This window comes from Chiloscyllium punctatum, chromosome 49 (assembly GCF_047496795.1).
Source record: "Chiloscyllium punctatum isolate Juve2018m chromosome 49, sChiPun1.3, whole genome shotgun sequence".
Lineage (NCBI taxonomy): Eukaryota > Metazoa > Chordata > Chondrichthyes > Orectolobiformes > Hemiscylliidae > Chiloscyllium > Chiloscyllium punctatum.
The window spans coordinates 38,358,461-38,383,542 of NC_092787.1; the positions used below are offsets into that span (position 1 = coordinate 38,358,461).

At 43.1% G+C, this 25,082-nt stretch overlaps 1 protein-coding gene across 2 annotated transcripts in view; it reads left to right on the forward strand.

Moving 5' to 3' along the window:
• LOC140469589 (rab-like protein 6) overlaps nt 1-25,082 on the forward strand; it is a 133,224-nt gene that overhangs the window by 80,262 nt on the left and 27,880 nt on the right. For both annotated transcript variants that reach the window (XM_072566255.1, XM_072566256.1), the window contains 2 exons: nt 4,268-4,373; nt 17,924-18,027. In XM_072566255.1, coding sequence (XP_072422356.1) covers nt 4,268-4,373; nt 17,924-18,027 — 210 coding nt within the window. The remainder of the gene's footprint in view (nt 1-4,267; nt 4,374-17,923; nt 18,028-25,082) is intronic.

Consider the following 25,082-nt stretch of genomic DNA (forward strand, 5'->3'; position numbering starts at 1 on the left):
CAATCTGTATTGATTGGTCCTCAACAGACCCACCATGGTGAGAAACTTCAAAAGTTAAATTTCTCGTCATTTCTTAAGTCTTTCATTGTGTAGAATTGTAGAAACTCTGAGCAGATGACCGAGCCATTTTGCCTTCATTACCTTTGCTGGATCTGTTATGAGTTAGCTAATCTCTCTCTCAAGTTTTCTCCTGGTTCCCCAAGTGATTCTGCTTCAGGACACAGTTAACTATTTTTGTGTTACTTTGGAATCTGATTTCTTCACTTTCTCAAGCTGTGTGCCATATCTATCCAACTCTGCGATAGTCATTTCTCATTCTCTTAGCTGATCCCCAAAACTCCTGAATTTGGAATGACTCGGTTGTATCTCCCTTTAATCTGCTGTAAGTTCTGTACAAAACTGAACCTCCTGGTTAAATCTTCTGGGCACCCTGTCCAAAGCCTTCAAATCCTTTCTAAAGTGTGCTGCTCAGAACTGTGCATAGTATTCCTGCTGAGCCTGAAACAGTGATTTGTAAATGTTTAATATGACCTCTTTGTTTTTGTGTTTCAGTCCCTTGTATAGAAAATATCAATATAATGTTTTGATTGCCTTACCAACATGCCCTTCTTTCTTTGAGAACTTCTGGATTTTCATTCCCAGTCTCTTCTGTTTTTGATTCTCCTGAAGATAATGCAATCTAGATTATACTACCTCAAAATAGGCAGACTCCCTCCCCAACCCCTCCCAGCTCCCTTCCATACACCTTCCCCCCCCCCCCCCCCCCCCCACACACACACACCTCCCCAAACTGGATTCATTCCTCCCATTGACCAACTAGGTCGTGCCCTCTACCTGTCTTCACCTGTCCCCACTTCACCATCCTGCCTCCATCACCTCCTTTATCTGCAGCTCCCCCCTCACCCACCCCGACTCCTGAAGAAGGGTTGCACTCAAAATATTGACTTCTCCACCTCCTGATGCTGTCTGATTTGCTGTTTTCTTCCAGCCTCCTGCCTGTCTAATCTAGATTGTACTGGCTTTCCACATTGTTCGGCCGAAAATGCATCTCTTCATATTTATTGATATTAAATTGCACCTGCCATCTATCTGGCCATTTTGTCTGTCCAAATGCTCCTGGAGTCTCCGAACAGTTCTATTCCTGTTATGTTTCATATTATCTGTAAATTTCAAAATGGTGCTGCCTATTCTATGATTTTATATGTTTTTAAAATCATTAAGTTTGGTTTTTGATTTTTGCATTAGTTTCTGTACATTTGAAGTTAATTAACCTAGGTACTTCTGTAGCCATGGTGATTTCTTTTAAAACCATTTCTGAGGGCTACTTTGGCAGCTGAACTTTTTTTGGGGGTTTACTTTAGGATTTTGAATTCTCAAGGTAGACAGTAGTACCTCAGGTTTGTGTTAGAAATTTCTGGACTGGGTTTTGGTTTTGTTTAAGTTTTTCATTGTTTTGGGCAGTTCTGTGATGTTTTTGCCTGGGGGTTTGGGGAGAATACAGTGAAACTAGATTATGGAATCCATGATAGTCTCAGACCAGCAGTGGTGGGATAAAATCCTGTGGAGAGCTAGAAGCTAAGTTTGTTTAAACCAAAGTGTATGTTATCTACAGGGGTAAGCTGTCAAAGGTTCTGGTCTTGCAATTATGTTATAGTTACCTTAAACCTATTGAGGTATTAAGAGAAGGGGATTCTGGTGTGAGTACTGTATTGGATTGCTGTTGGGTACTATGCAAAGAATTTTCTTTTAATTTTGGAATTGTAAAGGACCATTTTGGGATTGGTGGGACTAACTGGGGGATTTTAGATAAAAGGAAAGATTAGAGAAATGGGTGCTTTTTCACCTTGGGGCAGAGGTGACGTTATTGAGGTATTCAAAGTTATGAACAATTTTGACAAGTAATGAAGGATATTCTGTTCCCAGTACTTGGCATGTCAGGAGCCAGAAGTCACAATTTCAAGATTGTCAACAAAAGAGCTAGGAATAAGATGAAAAGAGAGGTCTTTACTGAGTTGTTAGGATTTGGAGCGTGCTGCCTGGGAGAGTGGTGGAGGCGGATTCCATCAGAGATTCCAGAGGCGAGCTGTGTGTGTATTGCAAGGTGATGAATTTAGAGTGCTGAGGAGATGGGACAAGCTGGGGGAGCTCTTTTGGGTACAAACACAATGAGTTGAATGACCTCCTGTACGGTAAAGTTCTATGATTCTCACTTTTGCTTTCTTTAAAACTTTGAATTTGTTAAAATAAATAAACTAGCTTATTCTATTTTATCTTTGTTTCTTCCACTAAATAAACAAATTTTATTGTTAAGACAAAGTCTGCAGCATTGTGTACTTCTGTCTCAGTGAGAGACTACCTTGTTAAGTTTAAAAAAAAAGTTATCTACCAAACCAGATTTTGGCCTGAGATCTGGCCTGTCCAGTGATAACATTAAGGGGGGGGGGGGGGGGGGGTCATAACTTTATTAAAACCATGATATTTCTCAAACAGCAAGAAAAGTAACGGTCCTAATAGTTCCTGGAGACTCCTGGAACTTATATCCAGACAGTCAAACTTTCAATTATTTTACTTTGTTGAAAAAAAAGACACAGCTTTTTGTCTTTGATTTATCGGGACATTTCAGAAGCATACCAATTCCAGGGGAAAACGATATTTATGTTGTATGAGAAGTGTGTGCTGATTGGCTGGCAAGTGAACTTTGGTTGGAGGCAAAACCATGCAGAATACTTCAGTGATTGCCAAATCCAATCTAATTTTAGACAAGGCAGGTTGACTCTGGTCAAGGCATTGCTCTGAGAAATTTATGTTAACTGTGACTTTAACTCCAGTTTGGAACTTATTTCGCCTTTGCTCATAAGGCAATACCAGGGGTCATCCTGTGAATCTTCCCTGAACTGTCTCCAATGAAATGGTACCTTCCCTTAAATAAGGGGACCAAAACTGGTCTCAGTCCTCTGGATGTGGTCTCGCCAGTACCTTGCACAGTTGAAGTAAGGCTTCCCTACTCTTACATTCCAACTGTGTTAAAATAAGGATCAACATTCCATTAACCTTCCTGATTATCTGCTGTACCTATGTACTAGCTTTCTATGTTGCACGTACAAATCCTCACAAGTCCCTTTGTTGTTCAGCTTTCTGCAGTTTTTCTCCATTGAGATAATGTGTTCTTTCTTCCAAAATGAGTAGCTTCACATTTTCTCATATTATACTCAGTTTGCCAACTTTTTGTCCACTTAACTTATTAATACCCCTCTGGAAGCTTCTTGTATCCTTCTCACAACCTGCCTTTCCACCTAATTTAGTGTCAACTGCACATTTGTCTACAGTAATTCTCTTCCTTCTTTCCAATCATTAATATATATTATTTATAGTTCTGGTCCCAGTCATTCCTGCAGGACCCCACTGGTTACAGTTTACCAACCTGAAAAAGAACACCTAATCTCCACTCATTTTTTTTTCCTGCCCAGTGGCCAATTCTGTATCGATGCAAATATGCTACCTCAACATGGTGGTTTGTTATCTTATGACATAAACTTTTTGTGAGGAACCTTGGCGCACGCCTTCAGGAATTCCAAATACAACACGTGTACTGGTTCCCCTCTCTCCACTCTGGTTTAGATTGACTAGAAAACTCTCGTAAACCAGCCAAGCGCAAGTTCCCTTTTATGAAGTCATGCTGACTCTGGGTAATTAGATTGTGATTTTCCAATGTTCTGTTATTACAGGGTGACCGCCCTCTTTCCCCCCCCCCCCCCCCCCCCACCCGAATCCACGGGTCCGATTTCCACAGTTAGTTACCCGCGGTTTACCTCGGTCTAAACATATTATACGGAATGTTCCAGGACCAGGGGGCTACTGGGAAGGTACGTTTCCCAGTTACATGAATGGGTTTGATCCTATCTGTAGTTTCTGGCTTCCATGGTAGGACTTGGAACATATACCCTGCAGTTACCGGGGTGGGGGGGGGCTACTATACATAATAATCGATTCCACCAGTTCTCCAGCACTTGAATATTAGTCTAATTGGCCCATAGTTGACTACCTTTTGCCTCTGTCCCTTTAAGTAGTGTGTCCCATTGTTACTTCTCTAAACTTCCATTTCTTCTCCAGAATCCAAAGACTTTTGAAAACTTAAAGAAACTCTTAGTACCAGTTGTTACATTCCTCACTGGTTTGCCCTCATAGTTTATTTTCTCTCTTTATTATCTTTTTAATCCTCTTTTGCTAGAATCTGAATTCATCCTTTTGCCTTTTCTTTGACTGTTAGGTTGCCGAGATCATCCTATATTCGCTATGCAGAATCATCAATGCGGAATGGCTTTGGCCTGAAGTATTTGCACAAATTTTTCAATATTCCATTTCTCCAGTTGCAGGTGAGTGGCTTGGCGCATGTTTTGAGTTCTTAATTACAGCTGTAGTATTGGGGCTGACCATTTGTCACACCGCCTAGATGTGCACACTTTCTTTAATTACTAAAACTCCTCATGGAATGAGCTAAAATCCTAGGTTCTTTGACTTTGCAACTTGTTGACTCAGTAAAATTGTGCACAGGTGCTGAAAGACAGACAGTGCATTAGACAGTGGGGTCTTGCAGAATAGGCAAGTTCCACCTTTCTTGGTAACATGAAAGGTTTTAGTATAAAATAATGTAGTCACAGAAGCAGGTCCCTGTGGTCCTGCTTATCTGCACCAGGCAGACCTCCCAACCTGACCTAGTCCAATTTGCCAGCCTTTGGCCCATAGCCCTCTTAAATCCTTCCTGTTCATATACCCAACCAGATGTCTTTTGAATATTGTAATTGCACCAGCCTCCATCACTTCCTCTGGCAGCTCATTACATACAAGCACCACCCTCTGCGTGAAAAAGTTACCCCTCAGGTCCTTTTTTAATCTTTCCCCTTGCACCTTAAACCTGTGCTCTCTAGTTCGACATTTCAGAAGACAGGAACAGAAGATCAGTCATGTTCTTTGCATGGTCTCCATCTGGTTGAGTGAATGAATGTGTGATGGAGTGCCTGTTGTGTGCGTGCGCATACGTGATGGGGTGCGCGCGTGGTCATTTGCGCAGTGAAAGTGCGCAGACATACTTTTTGTGCACACATTTGTTTGTACTCTACACAGTGATGCTTCAATTAGCAGTATCACCAATGAAGCAATATGAATAGCTAATAGATGAGATACTGATTTCTGGAACTTAGAAACCCTAACCACCTTACCATACATCAAAGAAGTTTCAGAAATGACAGCCAGACTACTAAGACCCCTCGCAATCCTAGTAGCACACTAACCCACCAACACACTCAAACAAAAACTAACAAACTTAAAAGACCCAGTACATCCCATGGACAAAACCAATGTCGTCTATAAAATTCTATGCAAGGACTGCCACAAACACTACGTAGGACAAACAGGAAGAAAGTTAGCCACCAGGATACATGAACACCAGCTAGTCACAAAAAGACACGACCCTCTCTCCCTCATAGCCCTACACACGGATGGAAAAAACCACCAATTCGACTGGGACAGCACATCTATCCTGGGACAGGCTCAGCAAAGACATGCCAGAGAATTCCCAGAGACCTGGCACTCCAACCACAACGCCATAAACAAACACATAGATCTAGATGCCATCTATCAACCCTCAGAAAACGAACAGGAAATGACATCACCACAAACCCCAGGAACCCCATCCAGGAGAAAGATATAAATAGAAAACAGGAGACAACAGCTTCGCTTCACTTGGAGGTCGCCGCTGATGATGTTACCTAGCCAGGTAATGAAACATCTGGATATCAAACCCACAGCTCAGCGAGCAGACCTTAGTCCCTGATTTTGCAGTCACCGAGTCATACAACGTGGAAACAGACCATTCAGGCCAAATGTTCCCAAACTAAACTCGTCCCACCTGCCTGCTCCTAGCCCTTATCATTGCAAACCTTTTGTAACTTGTGTACTTTATCCAAATGTCTTTGAAATGTTGTAACTGTACCTGCATCCACCTCTTCCTCTGGCAGCTTATTCCACACATGAATGATGCTCTGTGCAAAAAATAAGTTGACCCTCATGTCCTTTTTATAACTTTCTCCTCTCACCATAATAAGAATGTGTTCCCTCATGTTGGCCCCCCCCCCCCACCACCGGCACAAGAGGCCTCTCCAACATCCTGTACAACCTTCAACATGATGTCCCAACTCCGATACTCAAAGATCTGAGCCATGAAGGCATGTGTGCTAAACTTAACCACCCTGTGACTTAAGTTTCAAAGAATTATATATTTGAGCCCCCAAGTCTTTCTCTTCTACAACATTACCCAAGGCCTTATCATTAAGCAAGGTAGTAGCATGTGCCATTAATCCGGAAGAAACACCCACATAAATCAAGCAGTGTCTCCATCATAGATTTCCCTATTCCTGGTATCAGTTTGAATCTGGTGCCACGTCCAGGGGCCAGGCGACAGTCGTGTCATCAAGCAGGATAAGCAGTCAATCCATTTAATTATTTACAGAGACAGCAAAGCAGGAAGCAATGTGCAGTTTTTAAAACTTTCTTCTCTCACCATAAAAATGTGTCCCCTAGTGTTGGCCCCACCCCCAGTCCTTCACTTTTTACAGTTTCACAGAGTGAAATACCTGATTGAGCTGTAAGTACAAGGTTGAGATAGAAACTGATACTGAAAACGCTTCATTCTTAAAAATTGGAGAAATTGTACGTTACAGAAATAATAAAGTTAGACTGCAGATCCTGTCGTGCATTTTAACAGTAATTATGAATTTAGTATGTCATTTAAATCCCAGTTATATTCCCTTACATACCTTCAGCAAGGTCTGACTGTTTCATTATGTTTGCAATGAGACTAACAGTGTTGAAGGGGCAGGGTCTGGTTAGTTTAGTGAGTGCTAATGGATCTTGAGACTATAACCCAGCATCTGGATCTTTTCTTTTAACTACTTCTAAATGTCCTCCAGAAATTGCTATCAGTTTTATAGGAATGATGGTAATGTGCATCAGCAGTTCCAGTGTTGTTCTTGCGATAGAATCTGGCCAATAGCCAATTTACCCAGAAAGGAAGTGAGGTGTTGCCAGATGAGAGTCTGAGATAAATCTTGCTAGTTGCTTGCTATTTTCTGTTTATGTCAAGAAAGCCAAGGCTTGAGAATCATCTTTCATGCCATCAGGTCCTTTCTATCTTCGCAACCATGCCCATTGTTGGCCGTATCCACTTCAGTCTTCGGAGTTTGAACAAGTTAATGTCAAGTAACAAACCTATTAGATTTTATGAAATTCAACCAGGTTTCAAAGTAAGGTTTTGATTTCAAGTCCTGAGTAAGTAGTGGGATAGTTGGTTTTTATCAGGAACCTATACCTTGGGAATTGATGAGCAGAAAGTTGTGGATGCTGGAAATCTGAAATAAAAACAGAAAATGCTGAAAAACTCTGGCAGAATCTGTGGAGTGGGTTAGTGTTTCAGGCTGATGATCAGGTGGGAACTGGACAAAATTAAAGATGGAATCGGTTTGAGGTTGGGTTGAGGATAAAGGAAGGGTGAGATACAACGGGATCTTGTTGAAATGGGCCAATGGGCTGAGAAGTGGCAAATGAAGTTTAATTCAGATAAATGCAAGTCGCTGCATTTTGGGAAAGCAAATCAGAGCAGGACTTGTACACTTAATGGTAAGGTTCTCTGGCGAGTTGCTGAACAAAAAGACCTAGGAGTGTAGGTTCATAGTTCCTTGAAAGTAGAGTCGCAGGTAGATAGGATAGTGAAGAAGGTATTTAGTATGCTTTATTGGTCAGAGTATTGAGTACAGGAGTTGGGAGATCATGTTGCGGCTGTACAGGACATTGGTTAGGCCACAGTTGGAATATTACGTGCAATTCTGGTCTCCTTCCTATCAGAAAAATGTTGTGAAACTTGAAAGGTTCAGAATAGATTTACAAGGATGTTGCCAGGGTTGGAGGGTTTGAGCTACAGGGAGAGGCTGAACAGGCTGGGACTGTTTTCCCTGGAGCATCGGAGGCTGAGGGGTGACCTTGTAAACGTTTATAAAATCATGAGGGGCATAGATAAGGTAAATAGGCCAAGTATATTCCCTGGGGTGGGAGAGTCTAGAACTAGAGGGCATAGTTTTAGGGTGAGAGGGGAAAGATATAAAAGAGACCTAAGGGGCAACTTATTCCCGCAGAGAGTGGTATGTGTATGGAATGAGCTGCCAGAGGAAGTGGTGGAGGCTGTTACAATTGCAACATTTAAAAGGCATCTGGATGGGTATATGAATAGGAAGGGTTTGGAGGGATATGGGCCGGGTGCTGGCAGGTGGGACTAGATTGGGTTGGGATATCTGGGTCGGCATGGACAGGTTGGACCGAAGGGTCTGTTTCCATGCTGTACATCTCTGACTCTAGAAGGTGGAGACAAGAGAGATTGACTGACAGAAACAGTCTGACAGGACCAAAGGGAACAAGAATAGGACAAGGAAGAAACAATAAGTCGAGAGCAGATGTACTGCTGACAGAAAAAAACAAAAGCCAAACTGTGCAGAGAAAAGGATATAAAATGAGGGCCCGAGTGTAACTGTTTGGAACTATTAAACATTGTGGATTCTGGAAGCATGGAAGTGCCTCATCAGAAGATGCACATCAATGCCTTGGGTTTATGTTGGCTTTGTTGAAACAGTGCAGGATTCCGAAAACAAATATGTTAATATCAGAGCAAGAAAAACAGCAAAAACGCCAAGCCACGACAGAACAAGGGGATGTGTACCACAAAGCAGTCACCCAATCTGAGTTAGGACTTCCCAACGAAGAGAAGATCACGTTGTGAGCAGTGAGTATGTAAACTCGACACACAAGCTGTTGCTGCACCTAGAAGAAATGAACCAGAATGGCATACGTTATGGACCAGGCCAGACCCCCTCAAAATATTTGAAAAAGGTAGCTCAGACCCTAACATTTCTTATTTTAAAGGCAGATGTGAAGTGGATATTCCAGATGTGTTGCAGCTGGTCAAACCACTCAGCTTTAAGCAAAACTGAGTTTATTTAAATACTACAATCGAAACACAAACAAAAGGAACAGAATTTAGGAAAACTTAACTGACCCAACATGCAACTTAACTAAGGAGCTGTTCCAATTCCCGTAACGTTCCAGAAAAACATCCCTCGGCAAAAGGTAAATTTAGTTCTTGCATGCAAGAGGGATTTCAGACAGAAAAGCCAGTCAAGAATCATCTGCTGAAGCATGGAACCTTTTTTTGCATTGCAGTAGCTTCTGCTACAGCTACTGGCAGCTTCTCTGCTACAAGTAAACCAAACTAGAAAGAAACCTGAACTGGGCAAACTGGCCACTCCCCTGCCATTGTTAACATTTCCAGACATTTCAGCACCTCTGCCTTTATGATGCCTCTTAAAAACCCAAGGATAAAATAATCTTGTTAAAGTGACAGCATCATCTCACATAGCAGGAATAGCCACTCAGGGCTGAAAGAGGAAAGAAAGATGTGTTTGATAGTGGCACTACTTTGAAGTTGAGACTGGCAGAGGAAGGTGAATTGAATGTGAAGACTGGTAAGGTGAGAGGCAGAGGAATGAGTGAGACTGGAACTGTAAGTAATAGATTATTCATAGGTATGGATCCTGTCATCCGTGATTGTGTTCAGGAGGTAATCTTCAGGTGAGATGAGAGGAATATATGTCGGGGTACACTGTTGTGGAAGGTTGCACCACAGCAGCTTGGTCCAGGGCAGTGAAACTGGGCGAATGGAATGGAATGGAATGGAATGGAATGGAATGCTTACAGGAAGCAGCTCATGGGTCGGTGTAGTCAGGTAATTATGGGAGTCAGTGGCTCGGTCTGTATCCTATCCCCAGAAATCGAGGAAGGAAAGAGTGGGAGATGGATCAGGTGTAGGTGAGCTAATGGAAAGCCAAGTTAACAAATTATTCAGATTCCGGGTGAGCAGGCCAGTCTGTCAATATTCATCATTGTACCAGAGCAAGTGTTGAGAGTCAGGGTCTGAGGAAGACTGGAGCAGGAATGTTCCACATGTCTCCTAAAAGGGATCACTAGGACCCAATACCCACAATAACACTTTATACTTGAAGAATTTGAGTGGCTTGTTCAAGAACAATTTTAATCTGAAGAGCCTGATATGAGCCCCCTTTCCAGTCAGATCTGAGTTTTAAAACCGTGATATTTAATTGATAAGGACTGGAGAAAATCAGGTTCTGTTGACAACCTCCTAATGAAATAAAGAGCTGCACATGTAGATCTGATACTGGCCACTTATCTGAAGGCAGATAAATATTTCACAGTTGGTGCAGCTCCTGTTACAGTTTGTGTATGTAGTGACTTGAACACTGGAAAGTCTACTCCTTGCTCCACAGCGTTGAGCTACAAAGAGCTGAATTCCGTGCCGATTCTGGAGGCATGTTTGTGGTGGGGGAGGTGGGGTTTGTGACACTGTTTGATAATGTTGGAGTGTGCAAGGTGAAGATCCTGCTACCTCCATATGATTTAGATGAGTTTCAGGAAAACGTGAAGGCAGCCTTCCCAGCTCTGATGCTGTTGAGGCCCTTAACTGGGTGATTAATGCCCACTTAAGGACCATTCCCTGTGGCTGCTAATGTTAACTCAATAATGGATGGTGGCTGTCTGTACTTGGAGTATGGTCTGTTGGGTTTCCAGGTGATTCTCTTGTTCAAAGGTGCCTGGTGTCTGATTAAAGGTTCCAACATTGGAAGGAGAGGGAGCAAGGGGGCCTGCTAAAGAGATCATCTCCCCTGCTAAACTCCGTGCCTCTTCAGTGACCATAAGATAGAGGAGAAAAATTAGGTAATTCAACCTATCGAGTCTGCACCACCGTTTGATCATGGCTGATAGGCTTCTCCACCTCATTCTCCTGCCTTCTCCCCATATCCATTGATCCCCATACTAATCAAGAACTGACTATCTCTGTCCTAAATACACTCGGCCTCCCAGTTCTCTGTGACAATGAGTTCCATCGATTGACCAGCCTCTGGCTGAAGAAATTCCTCCTTACCCGAGTTCCAAAGGTCACCCCTTCACTGAGACTGTCCCTTCCAGTCCTAGTCGCTCCTACTAGTGGTAACACCATCTTCACATCCACTTTATCCAGGCCTTTCTGTATTCTGTAAGTGTCAATCTGATTTTCTTTATCATGTGTGCCCCCCTCACCCCCCATTCCTGCCATTGCTTACCTTTATCCAGGTGTATGAAGGAAAGCCCTAGAGAAGGCCCAAGCGCCCTACCTGGATCAGCAACTGCTCATGTTGGCACAATTGGTTTAAGCACTGCCAATCACTGATTCAGCAGTGGCTCCCAGAGCAGGGTATGGATGATCCTGAGGAGGTGCAGCAAGGAAATATCTCTCATGTAGATGGGTGCCTGGTGACAGGTTCCCATTGCCACTTCATCACCTGAATTCAATCCAGACTCCTGGAGGTTAGATCAGCAATGTGTTCTCCCTCCCCCCACCACCCACTGTCCACCCTGGATCCCTCCCATCCCCCACCCAGACCGTATTCCCTCATTATGAGAATTGGACAATCCTTAACTATCTATAACATGACCTACTGCAACTGTACATTTCTTCAAGATGCAAGATTACAAAAACAGTTAGTCGGCTGCAGCTGATAAAGGAAGCTAAGGGTTAAACAAGATTAGAAGAGAGGGCTTATAAAGTGGCAAGAAATAGCAGGAAGTCCAATGACTGGGTGGTTTTTAGAATACAGGAAATGAAGTCCAAGAAACTGATAAAGGGAGGGTAGGATATCAATGCAATCTCACTCAAAGAAACACAAAAATAGATTGTCATGGTAACATTTGGCTGTACTAAACATGTGTCCACTACAAGCACAGTCAAAATTCATAATGGGGAGTAGAGAAAGGATTAGTTAGTGGTTTTCTTTTAAGAGGGAAGATGCATAATATCTCTGAACTGAAAATCCAAATGGCTGGGAACAAAGAGGAGCAGAAGGAAATTAGTATTAGAAGATTGTACTGGAGAAATTAATAGGGCTGAAAGTTAATTTTTTAAAAATCGCAGTACCTTATGGTCTACATCAGAGTATTGACTATAGAGATAGTGAACGCATTGACCATTATCTTCCCATTGGCATTGCCTGGACTCTGACCTCTGCTACTGATTCACTCACCCTGTTCCCCCACACAGCACTCTGATAATGGCCTGACAACTGGATTCTTGTAATGTCAGTGATGACTTCTCCAATAACAGCCCTACGGTCTTTGAGAGTGAATGTCAGCGATGTTCTCCTATAGCTACCGTTGGGATCAGCAGCACTGGAGTTAACATGTCATGAATTTGATCACTGGCAGGTTTGACTTTTCGCTGACAGTTAAACTGTGACTCCTCTTTAATATTGAATGAGGGTAGTGTCACGTATCGTTGATGGAACTGTGATACCTAATGTTCTGGAGTTCTGATAAACACTGCCTTGGGACTTGGAGCATTCTAATCCAGTGCTGCTAATAGCTAGCCTTTGTATTCCCTCTCTCAAAATGTACAGGGGAGAAAAAAAACAGGCTTCTTATTCTATACTGAATGAAGACTGCTTTAATACACTGAGGATCATGATATCAGTTCGCTCTTTGTATTTGGTAAAATCTAATGAAGGAACTTGTTGTGCATGTTTGTAACGTTTCCATGATAAGTTTTAGCTGACATTATCCCCTATATACTTTGTCCTGATAAATAATTTACGTTCTTTTTCACTTCTCTGCCTAAGAATTGGGGTCAAGATACACGCATGCACATGTATGTGCGCAGACACACGCAAATACACTTTCATACTCTTGCATGTTTGTATGCTTACTCGTGTGCGCGTGCTCTTGCATGCATGCATTCTCATGCTGTCTCATTCACATGCAAACACTCATGCACGCACATGTCCATACACTCACTCTTCAATAAATACTCTCTCTCTCTCTCTCTCTCTCTCTCTCTCTCTCTGTCTGTCTGTCTGTCTCTCTCTATCTCTGTCTGTCTCTCTCTCTATCTCTGTCTGTCTCTCTCTATCTCTGTCTGTCTCTGTCTCTCTCTCTCTATCTCTGTCTGTCTCCCTCTCTCTCTCTCTCTCTCTCTCTCACTGTCTCTCGTGCTCTCTCACTCCTTCTTGCAAACACACACCCCCTCGCTCCCTCTCATGCACATGGCTGTATCAATTGTTACGAACCCAAGTGGTATTATTACTGAACAATTTGATCCCAGTCTAAAAAATGGCTTGTTGGATTAAATTCTGTCTTGTTTTAGAGTTGACAAGGTGGTTTCTCACTGAAACATAATCACACAATGTTGCAGATTTGTTTTTAAAGAATAAAATCGAGGCTTATTTCACAAAAGAAATGAAGATAAAATGCAGTAGAGTAGTCTATTTACTTAGGGGAGAAAGTGAGGGCTGCAGATGCTGGAGATCAGAGCTGAAAATGTGTTGCTGGAAAAGCGCAGCAGGTCAGGCAGCATCCAAGGAACAGGAGAATCGACGTTTCGGGCATGAGCCCTTCTTCAGGAATGAGGAAAGTGTTTCCAGCAGGCTAAGATAAAAGGTAGGGAGGAGGGACTTGGGAGATGGGCGTTGGGAATGCGATAGGTGGAGGGAGGTCAAGGTGAGGGTGATAGGCCGGGGCAGGGGCGGAGAGGTCAGGAAGAAGATTGCAGGTTAGGAAGGCGGTGCTGAGTTCAAGGGATTTGACTGAGACAAGGTGGGGGGAGGGGAAATGAGAAACTGGAGAAATCTGAGTTCATCCCTTGTGGTTGGAGGGTTCCTAGGCGGAAGATGAGGCGCTCTTCCTCCAACCGTCGTGTTGCTATGGTCTGGCGATGGAGGAGTCCAAGGACCTGCATGTCCTTGGTGGAGTGGGAGGGAGAGTTGAAGTGTTGAGCCACGGGGTGGTTGGGTTGGTTGGTCCGGGTGACCCAGAGGTGTTCTCTGAAACGCTCTGCAAGTAGGCGGCCTGTCTCCCCAATATAGAGGAGGCCACATCAGGTGCAGCGGATGCAGTAAATGATGTGTGTGGAGGTGCAGGTTCCAGATCCGCCACAAATTCACAGCCCCTCCCCCAAGTCCCTCCTCCCTACCTTTTATCTTAGCCTGCTGGACACACTTTCCTCATTCCTGAAGAAGGGCTCATGCCCGAAACATCGATTCTCCTGCTCCTTGGATGCTGCCTGACCTGCGTTTTTCCAGCAACACATAGTCTATTTACTTATAATAACAAACTTGCATACTTTGCGATGCATGGTTAAATATGATCCGATTAATTCTCAAACCAGTTGTTGATAGATTCCAAAGTATTCCTGGCCAGAAAATCCCTTTGCCTAACAACTCAATGGATTTAATTAGACTTTACCTTCCATATAGGAAAATCTGGTAGTTTATTCCTGGAGCTATGATACATCTGAGCTTAAATAGTCTCAGCTTCAAATAACTTCAGGATTTTATCCCAACACTGGTCTGGGGTTATCAGTATTTCTTTAGTCTAATATTAACAAATCAAACTGTCGTCTCTGCTTTTTGGGATAAGCATTAAGTAATTAAACTTCTGCGCAACTTCCCTTAAGCTTAAAAAAAAAGTCCTGAAATTTTCTAACAGAGGCTTTGAAGCACAATTGTTTACTTTGTTAGGTCGTACACCCTCTTAAGTTAAATAAAAACCCATCTGTCTGAAGACTAGACCTGTCAAACTGTTTTCTAATAAAAGTCACCATGGCTACAGAAGCATTCATCAATTATTAATTCCTTCACACAGGGAAAAAAAATACACCATTACTTCAAAATCCAAACTTTAACACAAGTAATATCAAAATATATGTATAAGTCACATTCATATATAGATATATATAGAATCCCTACAGTGTGGAAGCAGGCCCTTCGGCCCAACAAGTCCACACCACCCAGACCCATTCCCCTACCCTATTATCCTCCCTTTCCCCCTGACTAATGCACCTAGCCTACACATCTCTGAACACTACAGGCAATTTAGCATGGCCAGTTCACCTGACCTGCACATCTTTGGATTCTGGGAGGAAACCGGAGCACCCAGAGGAAACCCACGCAGGCACGGGGAAAATGTGCAAACTCCACACAGACAGTCACCCGAGGCTGGATTCAATCCCAAGTCCTTGGTGCTGTGAGGCAGCAGTGCTAACCACTGAGCCACCATGCCACCCTACATTCCATACATTATATTTTCATTTATATAGCATCTTTCAAGGACGCTGGAGTTACAAAAGATCTTCCGAGCCAGTGAAGAATTGTAATGTAGACAATGCAACTGTCTGTGTTGTCACAATGTGTAACTAGTTGTGCTATTATTTTGAGGGACAAATATTGACCAGGACACTGGGGAGCAGCACTTCCTCAAAACACTGATGAGAGAGGATTGATATTGGCACTGAAAGGAATAGTGGGTAAGCTGAATAATTGCTCTGTATCACAGTAGAGGAGGTGATCAGCATATTGAAAATGCCAAAGAGAGTGATATTAAATGAGGGACACTATTTCATAGAATCATGAATCATGGAATGTCTACCATGTGGAAACAGGACCTTCAGCCCAACAAGTCCACACCAACACTCTGAAGAGTACCCCACCCCATAACTCTACATTTACCCCTGACTAATGCACCTAACGTACACATCCTGGGCACAATGGGCAATTTAGCATGACCAGTTCACCTGACTAACACATCTTTGGATTGTGGGAGGAAACCAGAGCACCTGGAGGAAACCCACGATGTTAATTTAACAAAATTACCATCAGCAATGAAACCATGGATGATATTAATGTTACAGTAATCAGTAATAAAAATTTGATTTGAGACAGCAGATTTTCGGATGTCTCGAATGAAGTGTTGACATGTCGTTGTTAGAATGTGGTAGTACCTTATATACAGCAGCTTCCCACCATGCGATGATGACCAGGCCATCTGTTTCTGTGATATTGGTTGAGGGTTAACCATGAACCAGGATACCTGGGAGAAAACACCCATCCACTTCAAATCATGCCACTCAATCTTTTATGAAAGGGTCAAATGTGGTTTGGTTTTACCCTTATCCAAAACACATACCTCGGTCAGGACAACGCTGGAGTTTCAATCTGGTTGTTATGTGCTCAAGTGCTGTGATGAATCTTGAAGTCTCAACTGAGTGCAGATTATATTTGGCTTCCCTCAGTATTTGCTTTAGTTCTTTGTAGACAAAAGAGTGCTGAGGTTTCATATTGTTTCCGTCAAAGGGGTTGGGAGTTTTATGTTGATTCAATGTTGGTTATTTCAGGGGAAAGTACCTTAAATCTGATTCATGGTTTAGTACAGAATTAAAACATTGAGAAAAGCAACCACTGATGAAAAGTTATTAAAGTAGGTTGTGGATGTGGAATTACCAGGAGAGTGAGAACTTCTTCCAGTTGTTTTGTGGCTGTGCTCTAGACCAGCTTTATAGGAGTTCCACTGCACACTATGCTCAAGGGAGTCACTTCAACCAACTTTCAAAGCATTGCTATATTCACCTGCTGGCTGAGGAGAATAAGTGTTTTTCCTATGGTACTCTCACCTGGTTAGAAAACTCAGATTCTCTACGTACTTCTCTTTGGTTGTTTGTAAGTTGAATGTGAGCAAGTGAGTCACAGGCTAGTCGTATCCATTCTTCTCTTATCTAACCATTGCACATGGTTAGATGAGAGAACTTCCCTGTATCAGAATCCAGCTCTCTTACTAATACTAGGGTTCTAAAATACTATCAAAGCTTTTTGGTGCTTGTGTAATTTAGAGATGTTTGCATTATTGTTTGTGCTTTAACATTAGATTGATTTATCTCACTGTGGTTGTTAGATCTTAGGGTAGGTTTTCATAGGTGAAGAATAGGTTGTCAACTTACCAAGTCTGGTCTTTCTCAGGAGTGGTAAGCCTGAAGGAGGTGAGAGATATCAAGACCGATGTCTCAGGAACAATGTGTTAGAAGTGGAAAACAAGTCCTCAGTTCACCATCGGGAAGATAAAGAGCGTGTACAGTGCAGCATTTGGAACTTATCAGAAGAACAGATCTAGATCAGGAGAGGTCACTGATATTGAGTAGAACATAGGACAGAATAGGCCTTTCGGCCCTTGATGTTTTATCCTTCTCTAAGATTAGACTAACCTACATACCCTTCATCTTACTATCATCCATGTGCCTATCCAAGAGTCCCTTAAATGTCCCTAATGTCTCTGACTCCACTACCACCGCTGGCAGTGCATTCCACACACCCACCACTCTGAGTAAAGAACCTACCTCTGACATCTTCCCTAAACCTTCCTCCAATCATCTTAAAATTATGTCCCCTCGTGACAGTCATTTCCACCCTGGGAAAAAGTCAGTGGCTATTCACTCTATCTTTGCCTCTCATCATCTTGTACATTTCTATCAAGTCATCTGTCATCCTCTTTGCTCCAGTGAGGAAAACTCTTGCTCCCTCAAATTTTCTTCATAAGACACACCCTCCAACCCAGGCAGCATCCTGGTAAATCTCCCCTGCACCCTCTCTAAAACTTCCACATCCTTCCTATAATGAGGCAATCAGAACTGAACATAATATTCCAAGTGTGGTCTAACCAGGGCTTTATAGCGCTGCAGCTTAACCTTGGGGCTGTTGAACTCAATCCCCCTGCTAATGAAAGCCAACACACCGTAAAACTTAACAACCCCATCAACTTGGGTGGCAACTTTGAGGGATCTATGGACATGGACCCCAAGATCGATAGAATGGGGAAGTGGTGTGATGGGAAGAATTCTCTCTTACCAGGATCCACAACAAAGAATTCGAGACGTTGATGGGAATCTCTTGATTTGGGATTATGGGTGAGTGGTAGCCAGTTTCTGGAATGTTCACTAATTCTCCTCTTCCTACAGCGAGAGACATTGTTGAGGCAACTGGAGACCAACCAGCTTGATATCGATGCCACACTGGAAGAACTCTCTGTACAGAATGAAACTGAGGACCAGAATTATGAACTGTAGGTGTTTCTTTCATCTCTCACATGTGAGGCATGTGAGCAGGCCTCCAAATGCTCTGAATCCTTTCCATCCAAAATGATTTGCGGGTTTTGATGCATTTTTTAAGTGTGATCTGAAATATGCCATTTTCTTGTGACCTCTCCCCTTGCATTAATATGCGTATTTAAGTTGCATTGTTAGGGGAACATTACACTGTCAAAGTACTTTGGTCTGTAATAGTCCCTCACTTAAGAACTGTCCACATCACTTCACAAACATCTGTCTTCAAAGTGTTCCATCGAATCATCTCATTACAGCAAAGAAGGAGGCCATACAACTCACTGTGTCTATGTTGGCCCTTCTAAGGAGGAATTGACAGAGTGCCTTTCCCCAATCTCTGGACATTCAGTTTCTTCAGATGTTTAGAGTGTTTTGAAAATGTAGAAAAAGAAACAGCACAGAAAGAGGCAACGATGTTTATCATGTCTGCACAGGCCAAGAAATAAGCCACTCTGCCGAACCTCACTTTCCAGCACTTGATCTCCATCCCTGTAGGCTACAGGTGTTCACATGTGTATTCAGGTACCTTGAAAATTTGTCAAGGGTTTCTTCCCCTCTACTACCCTTTCAGGCAGTCTCCACCCCCGGGGAAAACATTTTCCTCCTCTCTCTCTCTAATATTGCTGTGTGTTGTTGATGTTTTTTTCCTCAAACACGCCTATTCAATGTGCCCTTTTATAGAGTGCTACAGCACGGAGACAGGCCCCTTGGCCCAAACTGATCCTTGCTGACCAAAATGTCTGTCGGTGCTGACACCATTTCCCTGCACTTAGGCATATCCTTCTAATTCTTTCCTATCCGTGTATTTGTCCAAATGCCTTTTAAATGTTGTTGATGTACCTGCCTCAACCACTTATACTGGCAGCTTATTCCATATATGTACCACCCTCTGTGTGGAAAAAAAACATTGCCCCTCAGGTTCCTTTTGAACCCTCTAACCTTAAACTAATGCCTTCTAGTCCTCGAATCCCCTACCCTGGGAAACAGACTGAGTGCATTCACCCTATCCAGGCTTCTCATGATCTTGTACACTTCTATAAGATCCCCCCTCAGTCTTCTACCCTCTAAAGAAAAGAGTCCTAGCTTTTCCAACCTCTCCCTATAGCTCAGACCATTGAGTCCAGACAACATTCTTGTAAATTTCTTCTGCACTGCTTCCAGTTTAATACCATCCTTCCTATAGCAAGATGACCAAAATTGTACACAATGCTCCAAGTGTGGCCTTACCTAATATCCTGTATAACTGCAGCATAACTTCCCAACTTCTATACTCTATGCCCTGACTGCTGAAGGCCAGTGTACCAAAAATCTTTTTCATTGTCCTGTCTACTTGTGACTCCACTTTCAGAGAACTGTGCTGAATTCCCAAATTCCCTCTGTTCCACTACACTCCTTAAGGCCCTACCACTCACTATGAAACTCCTACCTTGATTTGACTTTCCAAAATGCAAGACCTCACAGTTATCTATATTGAACTCCATTTGCCATTTCCCAGCCCACTTCCCCAGCTGATCAAGGTCCTGCTGCAATTTTGTGATAGCCATCCTCACTGTCCATGATACCGCCTATTTTAGTGTCATCTGCAAACTTACTGATCGTTGCCTTGCATATTCTCATCCAAATCATTGATATAAGTAACAAACAGCAATGGGCCCAGCACCAACCCCTGAGACACTTGACTAGTCGTAGGCCTCCAGTCCAATTACCATCCTTCCACTATTACCCTCTGCTTCCTACCATCAAGCTAACTGTGTATCCCTTGGATTCTGTTCAATCTAATCTTCCAGAGCAGCCTATCTTATCAAAGGCCATACAGAAATCCATAGACTACGTCTACTGCCCAGCCCTTGTCAACCTTCCCGGTCACTTTATCAATGCACTGACAAATTTTCAGCGGACGTTTTGGTACACAGTTTTTTTTAAGCAGCGATCTGCTGCTGCACAACCTGTTCTACACCGATGGCAGTTCTCAATCTGCTTTGGTGCTCGTCTCTCAGCTGTGTCTGCGTCGGTTTCCTCCCACAATCCAAAGATGTGTAGGTCAGGTGAATTGGCCATGCTAAATTGCCCCATAGTGTTAGGTGCATTAGTCAGGGGGAAATGGGTCTGGGTGGGTTAGTCTTCGGTGGGTCGGTGTGGACGGGTTGGGCCGAAGGGCCTGTTTCCACACTGTAGGGAATCTAAGAATTCTACTGACTTTTTAAAAATTGATACAGATAAATTCACTGGTATATTGATTGCGTTTATGGATTCTAAACATTTTTAACAATTACCACTGGTTTTGGAGAAAAATGATTCTGTAGGATTCCTGCTATTTCTGCATGGGTTTTGGAACCCAGTTTGTATGGCAGTACTGGACTTGGGAGATATAAAGTTTATCCCTCCATAACACTGACGAGTACAGGGACGATTATATTTGCTTCAATGTTGTGTGCTTAGACACTATAATGGACTCTCACTGTGTCAGAGTTCCAGGTCTCTGTATTTTTATCATACGGTCCCATTGTGTGAAAACGTCTGCCATTTTTTAAAAAATGGAAATGGCTTGCATTGAACCATGAAGATTTTAGCTCCATCTCGCTGCTTGACATTTAGAACAAGGTATTTGTGAGGCTGCCTGTTTCTTTGAGCCTGCATCCCAAGCTTAGGCTGGGACACTTCCTTCCATGGAGGGTACTTGTTTGTCTCAGTTCTCCTTCAAGGTAGAACTCTGGTGGTGAGCTGCTTCTGCACTCTTAATCTGTTCCCTGGAGTGATTTCCTCGGTCTTGCTGTTTGTGCCTGCTTCTGTACAGTGATGTTCCTGGAAAAGAGCTTTCAGGAGGATCGCTCAGTTAAAACCAACCAAAAAACACTTCCTACCCCAGGTGCAGAAATCTGATCCTTATTACATCAGAAAAGTGTAGATACCAAGGAGACTTGATTGAAAAATTTAAAATAATTTTTCACAATTATTCTTTTTATGGAAACACCTCTGAAATCTGCAGTGAGTGCTATGATTTGTATTTTGTTTACTATAAATCAGTAGATTGACCCAGTGGATTTTTGAAGCAATTTTTATCCCTGTCACCAGTTTTTGCCTTATGTTCCAAGATGGACCAGGAGAGCCAAGTGTTTCACAGCAGGAGGTTTATTCTGATGTTTACTCGGCAGGCAGCAAGGTTAGAGAGGGAGCTGTTTATCTGCCCAAAACTGCAGGTGATGGTGTTGTCATGTGATGTGATTGGACTCTTAAAGTGAGAGTCCGCCATACTTGCACAAATACCCAACATCTGCTGTCTACTCGTGTGCACATCTCTCTGCTCTCGGTGACTTAGAAAGTAATCCAAATAATCTGTCCCTGTTTAAACTTCTATGTCAATTATCTTAAATTCTTCAACCAAGTCTCCTTGGTATCTACACTTTTCTGGTGTCATAAATGTCAGATTTTTGAACCTGGGATAGTAAGTGTATTTAGGTTTTAATCTAGCGATCCTCCTCAAAGATCTTTTTTCAGGAACATCATGACGCACTATGCGGAGAGCCAGGATGTCTCAATGTCTTGTGTAAGAACAATTTGGAGCACTCTGTGTCTATGTTTATTCATTTTAGCTATATGTCTGCACCCTATTTACTTTTGTTATGGTGTTTCGGTGTTTGTCATATGTCTTTTAAGACTGTCACATTGCAATATTCAGCTTGCTTCCGTTCTTGCAGTCTTTAATTTCGACTCTAGTATCTATCCTACCCATGTACGTTATAATTTATCATGTAATTCCTTCCTCACATCGACATTGATTTGCAATTATCCCTCCAGAATGGGCTAGAATTTGGGAAATATACCTCTGGTGCTGTGTGGGATTGGGGAAGGAAGGGAGTGATGTGGACAGTTTAGGCGCAATGTGGTGTAAGATGTACTTCTGGGGTATGGGGTCACTGACAGACTTGAAGTGTGGATGAAGAGTAGTTCTCAGGGGGTGGGTGTGTTTTGGTGTATGATAAGGGACAGAAATATTTTTGTGCGCTGCTGGGAAGTACATCTAGGTTTTTTTTTACCTTGATGCTAACGTTATATTGTCTATGAAGGAATGGCTGAGTGAAATGTAAGGCATTGACTATTGGACAGTGAATACAAAGATGATCACTGTGAGAGCCATATATGTTCACAGCTCAGTTAGTGTCTGTAAGAAAAGCCTATTGAATCGATAATACCTGGTTCTAAGTTATTTATTTGAAGCCATTGTAATGTTTGACGCAGGAGATTAGTTTTCCAATCAGCAGGTACTTTTCAGTGCTATGATACTGAGTTTCTTGGCAAGAGCTGAGCACTGAGTCATTCGAAGCACTGTAGCTTATGCTTACACACAATGGTGCACTGCACTCTAGCCTTGAAGGCTTGTGAATGTGCTGCAGGTTTTCGGAGGACTCCAGCCTGCATTTTGATTAGGAATTTGGGGCTGCTGGAGAGACTGAGCCAGTGCTCAGTTCTAACTTTGTAATTTGTTGTGATTGAGCAGGTGGGTGACATTATCGCAATTATTTTTGAGGCTTAGAGTAGGGCTCCATGGTAGTGTCCCAAACTTCGGTCAAGGAGGCTCCGGTTCAAATCCATCTGCTCCGCAGGTGTGTTAGAACATTTCTGGATGGATTTCTTAAAAAATATCATGAGTCTCAGATCAGTCAGGCTGGAAATCTGAAAGAAGAACAAAGCGCTGGAGAAGCTCAGACTTGGTTCTCAGGGAGAGTCATATTGAACTCGAAATGTTGTCCATACCTGCTGCCAGGCCTGCTGGGTTTCTCTAGCACTTTGTTTTTTTATTTCCGATTGGTGGATGTTATCTGTAAAATCTTGAGCAGGTTCTTGCATTGACGGGTCATTTGCGTTCTGTATCGGAGGTAGAATTTTGATTTGACTTTCTCCTTTTCCATGTTGCTTTCGTTGGGTCGGAAAATCCCTGAGCTCATGAATGTTTCACTTTAGGAATGTAACACGTGACTACTTCATGAACAAGTTCATCACGGACTGCAAGAGCAGTGATTGCTGGCAGGCTAAAACAGTCATCCCTGAAGCTATTTCTGCCAGTTGCTAGGAGAACACAAAGAATAAGATCTGTGCTAGAAATTATTATCCTGGTTGAATCATCGAATCCTGAGTAAATCCTATCGAGGGAAGTGTTTAGATTTACATGCTCTAATAAAGTAACTAATCATCTATAGAGGAGAAGACTGAGATACGGGCTATTAGACTTGAAAGGATTGAGGTTAGTAAGAAAGAGGTGTTAGCTATTCTAGAAGATGTGAAAGTAGGTAAGTCCCCTGGGCCCGATGGGATTTATCTGAGGGTTTCCTGGGAAGGTAGGGGGCAGGTAGCGGAGCCTTTGGCTTTGATCTTTGAGTCATCATTGTCTACAGGTTTAGTACCAGTGGACTGGAGGATTGCAAATGTTGTACCCTTATTAAAGACAGGCAGCAGAAATGACCCAAGTAATTATAGACCAGTGAGCCTTACGTCTGTTATAGGAAAAGTTTTGGGAAGGATTATAAGAGATAGGATTTCTAATCATCTAGCAAGCAACAATTTGATTTCAAATCATCAACATGGTTTCGTCAAGGGCAGGTCGTGTCTCACAAACCTCACTGAGTTTTTTGAGAAGGTGACCAAGCTTGTGGATCAGGGTAGGGCAGTTGACGTGATATACATGGACTTCAGTAAAGCCTTTGATAAGGTTCCACATGGTAGGCTGTTGGAGAAAATGCAGAGGCATGGGATTGAAGGTGATTTAGCAGTCTGGATTAGAAACTGGCTTTCTTTAAGAAGGCAATGAGTGGTGGTTGATAGAAAATTTTCAACCTGGAGCCCGGTTCCTAGTGGTGTGCCACAAGGATCTGTTTTGGGACCACTGCTGTTTGTCATTTTTGTAAATGACTTGGACGCAGACTTATGTGGATGAGTTAGTAGTTTGTAGATGACAATAATGTCAGTGGAGTAATGGACAGTGTGGAAGAATGTTACAGGTTGCAGGGGGACTTGGATAAACTGCAGAATTGGGCTGAGAGGTGGCAAATGGAATGCAATGCAACTAAATGTGAGGTGATTCACTTTGGGAAGAATAACAGGAAGGCAGAATACTGGGTGAATGGAAAGATTCTTGGTAGTGTGGATGTGCAGAGGGATCTTGGTGTCCATGAAAATAGATCCCTGACAGTTGCCACCCAGGTTGATAGTGCTTTTAAGAAGGCATACGGTGTGTTAGGTTTTGTTGGTAGAGGGATTGAGTTCTGGAGCTGTGATGTTATTCTGCAACTGTACAAAACGCTAGTGTGGCCTCAGTTGGGGTGGGGAGAGGGCACTGAGGGGTAGTGCAGAGAGAGACAGGGAGAACACTGAGGGGTGGTGCAGAGAGAGAGAGAGGGAGGGCACTGAGGGGTGGTGCAGAGAGAGAGAGAGGGAGGGCACTGAGGGGTGGTGCAGAGAGAGAGAGAGGGAGGGCACTGAGGGGTGGTGCAGAGAGAGAGGGAGGGCACTGAGGGGTGGTGCAGGGAGAGAGGGAGGGCACTGAGGGGTGGTGCAGGGAGAGAGGGAGGGCACTGAGGGGTGGTGCAGGGAGAGAGGGAGGGCACAGGGGTGGTGCAGGGCGAGAGAGGGCACAGGGGTGGTGCAGGGTGAGAGAGGGCACTGAGAGGTGTTTGAGTTTGCACTGTGGACCAGGGGATAGGACTGAAGTAAACATTTGAAGATGGGGACTTGAAATATCTTGCTCAGTGTCATGTGAACTTTATGCATCAGAGATGTCAGTACAAAGATAGTGGTAGGGATGTGAAACTAAATATTAACAGCAATGGCTGTCATACCAATGTACAATATCAGTGAATGAAGGGGTGTGAGACAGTGAAAGGATCTCAGGATCATTCCTTGAGCAGCCAGAAATGCCAGCTTGAAGGTGGGAAGAGGAACAATTGAGGAGTGAAGGCATATGGAGTCAGAGGACTGAGGATGAAGAACTGTGGATACAATGAGAAGTAGAATGGCTAGCTCG